We start from the raw sequence: 8,983 nt of genomic DNA on the forward strand, positions 1-8,983 counted from the left end.
CTCAGATGTACTATTGTACTTTTTAGTCATCAAATATGATATAAAATGGTTTTATATAATATCTGTAAACAGATGCTCAGGTAGCAGCTGTATTTGTCTCCAGTGTTTCTCCACAGAGAGGTGGATCAGAGGAGACCCTGAAGAAGACCACATCCCTGAGAGGAAGAGGAGGGAGGAGGAAGTCTGGCTGGTTCCAGGTCGAGTAAAGTCACCTCTGAATAAACTCATCCTCTCCCAGTTCACCAGATTAAATCAGCCTCAAGCACCATGTTCATGTCCCACATCAGACATGAGTTCTACCTCCAGAGAGCCTCTCCATAGCCCAGTACTTTAGTACTTCTTTATTCTGATACTTTCTACTTCTACTCTCTCTTTACTTGTAACAGAGTATTTCTACACTGTGGTATTTGTACTTATACTTTAGTAAATGATCTGAGTAGTTCTTCTACCTCTGTCCATCACACCATCTTTACAATAGACGATCTACAACGTGAGCGTGAGGCTGAGCAGGTGCATTGTGGGAAACGCAGTCTATGACGCCGTCTGTTTATTTCTCGACGTTTAACGCCTCTTTTCTCTGTATATTTAAGCTAAAATGTGAAACGTAGCCGACATTAAACACGGTACTGATTCAAAGGACACATTCTCCACCTGTAGTCGTCAGGATGGACTGTAACATGGAGCCTGGTGACGGTAAGAAGACGACTTTATGGAGCTAACTGACGGATATAGCGTTAGCTTTACATGCTAACACAGCTAGCCGTGTCTGCAGCGTTCAGCTGTGTCTTCTTCTGCAGCTGTTGTGTTGTTCATGAACCGTGAGACTGTTTAAAGCTGCTGTTCCGCATCAGTGTCACGCTGCAGAGTTGTGCACCGACGGTGGCTTCCATTGTTATTTATTATTAAATTACAAGAAACATAAACAACAGCAAGAGGACGACAAGAGCAGTGATACAGGCCAGCTAACATCATGTAGTGTGTGTGTGAGAGAGATTAATAATTATTGAATTATTGCTTTTCTTTCAGTTAATGCTGAACGTTTCTTGCTGCAGCTCCTTCAGAACGTTTCTCTGTTTTTAGACTGTTGGCTGGAACAACAAATGCATTTCTTTGATATTTCATTGACTGATGAAGAGAGTAAATATAAAACTGTGTTCATCACGAGGTACACGCTGTGCAGCAGCAGATATTAAAGTGGAGGGTAACGATGAACACTTCCTCTCTGTCAGGCGGCAGCAGTGCCACGCCCACAGAGGAGATGAACGGAGCTGGAAACTTGATGGATTTCCTGGACGAGCCTTTTCCTGACGTGGGCACGTATGAAGACTTCCACACCATCGACTGGCTGAGGGAGAAGTCCAGAGACACGGACCGCCACCGCAAGGTGTGACCAGGTTCTCCACATACCCTCGTGTATACGTAGGAGTATTCATCAGCTGTAAGTTCTCTCTGTGCTCGTCTACCAGATCACCAGTAAGAGTAAAGAGTCCTTCTGGGAGCTGATCAAGAGCCTGCTGGACGCCTGGTCGGGATGGGTGGTGATGCTGCTCATCGGCCTGCTCTCAGGTCAGTCAGGAGGGACCAGGACGCGGAACGTTCCCCAACAGATCCCTCTCAAAACATCACGTCTCACTGGGGAACGTTGTGCCTTCTGCAGGCACGCTGGCCGGAGTGATCGACCTGGCGGTGGACTGGATGACCGACCTGAAGGAAGGCGTGTGTCTGACGGCCTTCTATTACAGCCACGAGCAGTGCTGCTGGACGTCCAACGAGACGACCTTCGACGACCGGGACAAGTGTCCTCAGTGGCAGAAATGGGCCGAGCTGATGACGGGCCACGCCGAGGTCAGACCATGGGAACACGAGGAAGCACACGTTTGTAGAGAAGTCTCACTGTGGAGCAGCGTTTGACGGGCGGAGAGAGGATCGATGTGTGTTTGGTCTCTTTCAGGGAGCGGGGGCGTACGTGTTGAACTACTTCCTGTACGTTCTGTGGGCGCTGCTGTTCTCCTTCCTGGCGGTGTCGCTGGTGCGAGTGTTCGCTCCGTACGCCTGCGGTTCAGGAATCCCAGAGGTGAGAGAAGCGCTGACGACGGGTCACGCAGCTCTCCGACAGGCTCCAACAGTTGCGTGTTTGTTTTGCAGATCAAGACGATCCTCAGCGGCTTCATCATCCGGGGCTACTTGGGGAAATGGACCCTGCTGATCAAGACGGTCACCCTGGTTCTGGCGGTGTCGTCGGGCCTCAGCCTGGGGAAGGAGGGCCCTCTGGTCCACGTGGCCTGCTGCTGTGGAAACCTCTTCTGCAGCCTCTTCTCCAAGTACAGCAAGAACGAGGGCAAGCGCCGAGAGGTACGGTGCACATGTCAAACCAACGGTACACAGCTCAGTGCGTCACTAAACACCAACGTCCTTTAACAAGGAACTCAAGACTAAGAAGTGTCTGTGTCTCACCTCCAGGTGTTATCAGCTGCAGCAGCAGCTGGCGTGTCGGTGGCCTTTGGAGCGCCCATCGGAGGAGTTCTGTTCAGCCTGGAGGAGGTTCGTGAAACATCCCCACCAGAACCAGTTGTCTCTGAGGGACCGGGTCCTCAGCGGTTCATGTCTAACGACCCTCCGTCTCCCCTGCAGGTCAGCTACTACTTCCCTCTGAAGACTCTGTGGCGGTCGTTCTTCGCCGCGCTGGTCGCCGCCTTCACACTGCGCTCCATCAACCCGTTCGGCAACAGCCGCCTGGTGCTCTTCTACGTGGAGTACCACACGCCGTGGTACATGGCCGAGCTGGTCCCGTTCATCCTGCTGGGCGTGTTCGGCGGCCTCTGGGGGGCCCTGTTCATCAGGGCCAACATCGCCTGGTGCCGGCGCAGGAAGACCACCCTGCTGGGTAAGTACCCGGTCCTGGAGGTCATCGCCGTGACGGGTCTCACCGCCGTGCTGGCGTTCCCCAACCCGTATACCCGCCGCAGCACCAGCGAGCTCATCTCTGAGCTCTTCAACGACTGCGGCGCGCTGGAGTCGTCTCAGCTGTGCGACTACATCAACAACCCCAACATGAGTCGGCCGGTGGACGACATCCCAGACCGACCGGCGGGGCCGGGGGTCTACAACGCCCTGTGGCAGCTCGCCCTCGCTCTCGTCTTCAAGATCGTCATTACCATCTTCACCTTCGGCATGAAGGTTAGTACGAGGAAGAGGAACGTGGAGACAAGTAAAGTTGTGAGCTCCAAACAGAAACCCTCGTCACCTTCCTCTCCAGATCCCGTCGGGTCTCTTCATCCCCAGCATGGCGGTGGGAGCCATCGCGGGGCGCATCGTGGGGATCGCCGTGGAGCAGATGGCGTACCACCACCACGACTGGATCATCTTCAGGAACTGGTGCCGGCCCGGCGCCGACTGTGTCACACCGGGACTCTACGCCATGGTGGGCGCCGCCGCCTGTCTGGGTGAGCAGAGTACAATGTGATGACGGTTGACTCGCAGTCGCATCTTTAACTGTGTGTTAACGTTTGAATACCTTTCTAACCAGGCGGAGTGACCAGGATGACCGTCTCCCTGGTGGTCATCATGTTCGAGCTCACCGGCGGTCTGGAGTACATCGTCCCCCTGATGGCCGCCGCCGTCACCAGCAAGTGGGTGGCGGACGCCTTCGGGAAGGAGGGCATCTACGAGTCGCACATCCAGCTCAACGGCTACCCGTACCTGGACGTCAGGGACGAGTTCACCCACCGCACGCTGGCCACCGACGTGATGCGGCCGCGCAGGAACGACCCGCCTCTGGCCGTGCTCACCCAGGACTCCACCACGGTGGAGGACGTGGAGGCGCTGATCAAAGACACCGACTACAACGGCTTCCCGGTGGTCATGTCCAGAGAGTCGGAGAGGCTCATCGGCTTCGTCCAGCGCCGGGATCTCACCCTCGCCATCAGTAAGTTCGCTGCTTCAGAGTCACCCGGGATTCGATGATGTTTTAACGGACTTCTCCCTCCCTTCAGAAAACGCCCGTCAGAAGCAGGACGGCGTGGTGAGCAGCTCCGTGGTCTACTTCACCGAGGACGCGCCGCAGCTGCCGGCCAGCGACCCGCAGCCGCTGAAGCTGCGACGCGTCCTGAACCTCAGTCCCTTCACCGTCACCGACCACACGCCTATGGAGACGGTGGTGGACATATTCCGCAAGCTGGGCCTCCGCCAGTGTCTCGTCACCCGGAGCGGGTAGGACCAGGACTCAGTCCGACCATTTAGCAACATTCAGAGAAACACAAACGCTTTTCTACGTCTGATTTATTCAGTAAACTAACACGCTTTTCATTGTTTAAACTATGAAACCTCTTCTTCTTCCCTTCATTGACGTGTTGTCCTGTGTTTCTGCTCAGGCGTCTGCTGGGCATCATCACTAAGAAGGACGTCCTGCGTCACATGGCTCAGATGATGAACCAGGATCCAGAGTCCATCATGTTCAACTAGACGAAGCGGCCATCGAGGTAACGGAAAGGACCAATCGTCTGCAGGCTGCTGATCAGCTGATCCTTCTTCTTACGCTTCATGTCACGCTTCAGAGGCTGAAGACACTTTTTACAGCTCAAGTGAGAGGAATCTAATCAATAATCAATACGAGGAAGTCTGGAGAAACCAGACGTTTGGTAAATAGCGTTTAACTTCTGTCATTCTATATCAGCTTCCATGTAGACGATCTGATTGGTCAGAAAGTAAATGTCCTGTTTCCTCTCTTTCTCAAGTTCACTGAACTCTTATTTCAAGCACACCTTATGGATGACGTCGTCCTCTGTGATGACGTCGTCCTCTGTGACGACGTCGTCCTCTGTGACGACGTCGTCCCCTGTGACGACGAACCCTCCGATCTGAACCCTGATATCTTGTTCTGTGAGGTGTCTGTTGCTCTCTGTGTTTGTTTTGCTGCCATATTCATATGAACGTGTTCTTGTTTCTGTCTCTTTGACCTGAAGACTCTCTGACACACGTTCACTGAAGCAGTTAAAGGGTTCAGAGAGTCTTTGGAGTCTTTGGTACGTAACGTGTGTCAAAAGGTTCAGAGAGTCTTGAATGGTGTGATGTTCACAGAGAAGATGTGTGAGAGGTTTAAAACACGACTAACTAACAGGAGGCAGCAGGAGACCAGTGACTGCTCTTATATCGAAAGTATGTTGGACTAGAGTATTCCTCCTCCTCCACCTATAACTCCTCCTCCTCTGAGGATCTGATTATAAACATCCCAGTGACTCTGTAGCTCTTCTGTTAGCGACACTGAAAGCTAAATGCTCCTTCCTGTAGGAGACAGGAAGTGAAGTAACTAACGAGGTCACTAGAGTCCTAAATGTTGATCATATTTCCATCATTTCCAGCACTTACAATAAGAGAAGCACAGAAGTGTTAGTTTCTGCTGGCTGAGTGTCTTTATCTGTGTGTTGTGGTGTTTGTTGCTAACAGCTGCTAACGGGTCATAAACACTGTAAACTACGAGGGGTTAAGTTTAAACACAACGTTTTGTCTTTAAATGCCAAGAGAATGTATTCAGATATCTGCTGTATATATTAAAGATTTACTGTGTCATGGTTAATTTAAAACACTCATGTTTATTTATTTTAACACTAAATATTAATATTTATCAGATGCACTCCTTTAAAAGATGGATATTTGCACTTTTGTTCTTTTTTTTTTTTTAATTTGTAAATGAAGTGATTAAAAAATAAACAATGTTAAAAACAACACGATGGCTTTGATTCTTCCTTGCTCCCTTGATGACTTACTTGCTGACTTGCTTCCTTGCTTTGTTCTAAAGATGTTCATCTTAAAACACATTGAAATAGTGAAACACAGAACAATACACATTTATCTCTCATATTTATATTTATTGTCTTTTAGATTCACATCAATCAAAATAAATGACAAACAATTTCAAACCAGAGAGAAAACATCTCAAATATCAGAATATCAGACAAACTCTCAACAACAACATATAAAATGTTTTTAAAAGCTTAAATATTGAAGGAAACTGAGCTCATTATAATATTCAGGAAGTCTTTCTTCAGATATCAGAACTTCCTCTGACTCACTTCTGGAGATCCGTCTTACATCCTGATATGGAAAGTATTCTGGACTAGTGTATTCCTCCTATACAATCTCATCCTGTGCTCCTCCTATACCTCCTTCTCCTCCACCAGCTCCTCCTGTTGTGCTGCTCCTCCCCTCCTCCTCCTGCTTGCTGGCTCTCTCCAGGTCAGAGTAATATTCGAGGGCTCGTCTCACCGGCTCCAGAATATGTTTCTGTGACGACACGACAGCAGCTTCAACACTCCATGAAGATTAAAGTTAAGTTCACTTGGTCACTTTCTTGCTGACTTGCTTGCTTCCTTGCTGACTTCCTTGCTTGCTCACTTACTTGCTGACTTCCTCACTTACTTGCTTGCTTACTTGCTCACTTACTTGCTGACTTACTTGCTGGCTTGCTTATTCACTTACTTGCTCACTTGCTCACTTCGTCACTTATTTGCTGACTTGCTTGCGTCCTCACTTACTTGCTTACTTGCTCACTTACTTGCTGACTTCCCTGTATCATCAGCCAGTGGTTCATTCCGTGCTTTGAGTCGATAGGAATCGGATCAATAAGCAGAACGTCTCATGTTTTACCTCCAGGCAGGGGAACAGCTTGGTGAGCTCCGTGAAGAGCGGCAGGAGGACAAACCGGATGAAGCTGGTCTGAGAGGACGGTCTGGACACTTTGTCTCGGTCCATGAAAGGAGCCACTGGGAGCCCTTTGAGTTTCTCCGTGTCGCTCTGCACCACAACAACAACAGGTTTTACTGCTGAGTTGGCTCTAATGAGTTCATTCTTTAAGGGTTCCCCTTCCCTCCTGAACTCTTTGATAAATGACTCTTTCACCTCAGCGTGACTGTTTCCAGTCGCTTCCTGTTTATTGATGAGTAACGCGAGAGTCAACAACACACCTGGTTGAAGAACTCCTGCAGCAGACAGTCCAGCCAGGGCTCGGCCACCGCCATCGGCCTCGCCTCGTTGGAGATGTCGCTCACCTTCACCATGATGTTCATCAGCTGGAATCAGACCAGAATCAGCGGCTCTTCACTTTTACACACCTGTTAAATCTCACTTTGCCCTTAAAAAATATGAAACTGTTGGTTTAGCGATAAAGGGAACGATAGAAGCTCAGAGAGAAGTTCTAGTAGTTAACATTTCTGTTATGTGCAGAGCAACAACAGGAGGTTTTAATGTTTTAAATCTAAAACATGTCTGTGTTATTCTCTACCACTTCCTTGTGCTCCTTGTTGGTGAAGTTGAACACCGGTTGAATGCTTCTGAACTTGTTGAGGATGTTGTTGTGTCTCGCCATGTCGGTGGCCAGAATGCACCTGAAAGGAGGTTTAAGTTTAAGTGAACAAGAAGTCCGACCGGCACACGGAGGAAGTGATGGAGGCCGAAGTCTCACCTGATCATTCCTCCTCGGATGTGTTTGTACTGATCGCTGCTCAGGTTTTTGAGGATGTTGCACTCCGGCTGCAAAGAGAAAGGAAACAGGAAAGCCTAATTAATGTTTAATGTTACCGGGGGACGTTTTAATATTGTTAAGTTCAAACTTTGCATTTAAAAAACAGCATGAGATAAAGTATTATTCTGCCAATAAAACACCAGATAAAAAGTACAATATCTGAACTATGATTTAAAATGATACCACGAAAGGGAAACAACTGATACACGTTACTGCTGGAGTCCCACAGGGATCCTGTCTCGATCCCCTTTTATTCCTCCTCAACATTAATGGATCTCATTTATGTTTCTGTTACTTTTTGCTTCCGTATGACTTAAGTTTTGTGACATTTACTGCCGAAAACAAAAGTTATCGTGAATCTATTTCTTGCCTTTTCATTGGAAATAACTCTTTGGTGATATTTAGTTTGCATTAAGATCCTGAAATCAGAGTGGTTTATGGGTAATGTTTCCTCTCTCTTTACCTCACATGTATTTAATCTGAATATTCTGAGTTCCCTTCATGTTTTCGTACCTTGGTCATGATGCCGAAAGCGACGGCACAGTGGTGGTTTTCTAGGGGGGAAATGTCGTTGTAGCGCAGAGCCAAGTCGGTCTGAGCGTTGATCTGTGTGACATTAAAACAACAACAACATCAGAGATGAGCGGTGAACAAACGGCCGGACAGACGGGCAGAGAGTCAGCGGGCTGACCTGGTAGACGTTGTTGTAGCCGGGGTGGTCCAGGTCGTGGCACAGAGCCGAGGTCAACATGATCAACAGGTCGATTCTGGATATTTTACTCCTGAGGTCCGTCAGCCAGATGAGCCCGTACAGCTGCAGGACGAGACACCAGTAACACCGGTAACACCAGTAACACCGGTAACACCGGTAACACCAGTAACTCACTGGGAGGCTGAGACTATCACACACACACACACACACATATATATAAACATCAGCTGTGTGTTCTACTGTAGGCTGCTTTTGTTTTATGTTCGGATTTCCCCCCAAAAAATTAATTGTCATTAATTTAGATTTTTTTTTTTGTATTTTAAATAGTTAATAATAGTCGTAAATAATAATATAATAATAATAGTTACACAAATAATAATATAATAATAATAAGAATTATAATTATAGAATAATCTCTATTTCAGGCTCAGTTTCTTCTTCTTCTCCCATCCTTCCTCTGATGAAGACGAAGACGTCTGTACCATCTGAGTGACGCAGAAGCAGTGCCTGAAGTTGTGGAACGGGATGTTGTTGTAGTGGCAGTAGACCTCGAACAGGAAGTTCTGCAGGACGTCCAGCTGGATGTGGAACGCCATCAGGAAGTCCAGGTCGATGAACATCACCTGGAGGAGCACCAGCATCTCCGCCTCCTCCCACTGCCTGTGGGCATCACACACACACACACACACACACAGGTGTGAGAGTGTCTGTGTGTGTGTGTGTGTGTGTGTGTGTGTGTGTGTGTGTGTGTGTGT

General features: G+C 48.5%; 2 protein-coding genes across 2 annotated transcripts in view; one reads left to right on the forward strand and one right to left on the reverse strand.

The window, feature by feature from the left end:
* The first annotated feature begins 502 nt into the window (after positions 1-502).
* On the forward strand, positions 503-5,642 carry clcn4 (chloride channel, voltage-sensitive 4). Its single transcript, XM_031839419.1, has 12 exons — positions 503-693; positions 1,230-1,384; positions 1,467-1,566; positions 1,658-1,845; positions 1,952-2,074; positions 2,146-2,352; positions 2,461-2,541; positions 2,632-3,177; positions 3,257-3,443; positions 3,527-3,925; positions 3,993-4,209; positions 4,371-5,642. The coding sequence occupies exons 1-12, from the start codon at positions 666-668 to the stop codon at positions 4,459-4,461; spliced, it is 2,322 nt and encodes a 773-aa protein (XP_031695279.1). The 5' UTR covers positions 503-665; the 3' UTR covers positions 4,462-5,642.
* A 214-nt stretch (positions 5,643-5,856) lies between these two features.
* Positions 5,857-8,983, reverse strand: part of LOC116377716 (high affinity cGMP-specific 3',5'-cyclic phosphodiesterase 9A-like) — a 4,257-nt gene continuing 1,130 nt past the window's right edge. Inside the window, exons 5-12 of the mRNA XM_031839420.1 lie at positions 8,711-8,888; positions 8,208-8,330; positions 8,030-8,122; positions 7,457-7,524; positions 7,277-7,379; positions 6,960-7,064; positions 6,643-6,789; positions 5,857-6,279 (exon numbers count right to left, since the gene is read on the reverse strand). Coding sequence (XP_031695280.1) covers positions 6,127-6,279; positions 6,643-6,789; positions 6,960-7,064; positions 7,277-7,379; positions 7,457-7,524; positions 8,030-8,122; positions 8,208-8,330; positions 8,711-8,888 — 970 coding nt within the window. The 3' untranslated portion in view covers positions 5,857-6,126. The remainder of the gene's footprint in view (positions 6,280-6,642; positions 6,790-6,959; positions 7,065-7,276; positions 7,380-7,456; positions 7,525-8,029; positions 8,123-8,207; positions 8,331-8,710; positions 8,889-8,983) is intronic.

Source organism: Anarrhichthys ocellatus, unplaced genomic scaffold (genome assembly GCF_004355925.1).
Source record: "Anarrhichthys ocellatus isolate YVR2014 unplaced genomic scaffold, GSC_Weel_1.0 scaffold1595, whole genome shotgun sequence".
Taxonomy (NCBI): domain Eukaryota; kingdom Metazoa; phylum Chordata; class Actinopteri; order Perciformes; family Anarhichadidae; genus Anarrhichthys; species Anarrhichthys ocellatus.

What these genes read in the sequence shown, in the direction of transcription:
- clcn4 (XM_031839419.1), top strand. Translation starts at nt 666, where the DNA reads ATGGACTGTAACATGGAGCCTGGTGACG. An exon ending in GCGGTTCAGGAATCCCAGAG is followed by an intron (nt 2,075 to 2,145) that starts GTGAGAGAAGCG and finishes TTTGTTTTGCAG; the next exon opens with ATCAAGACGATCCTCAGCGG. An exon ending in TGTCTCGTCACCCGGAGCGG is followed by an intron (nt 4,210 to 4,370) that starts GTAGGACCAGGA and finishes GTTTCTGCTCAG; the next exon opens with GCGTCTGCTGGGCATCATCA.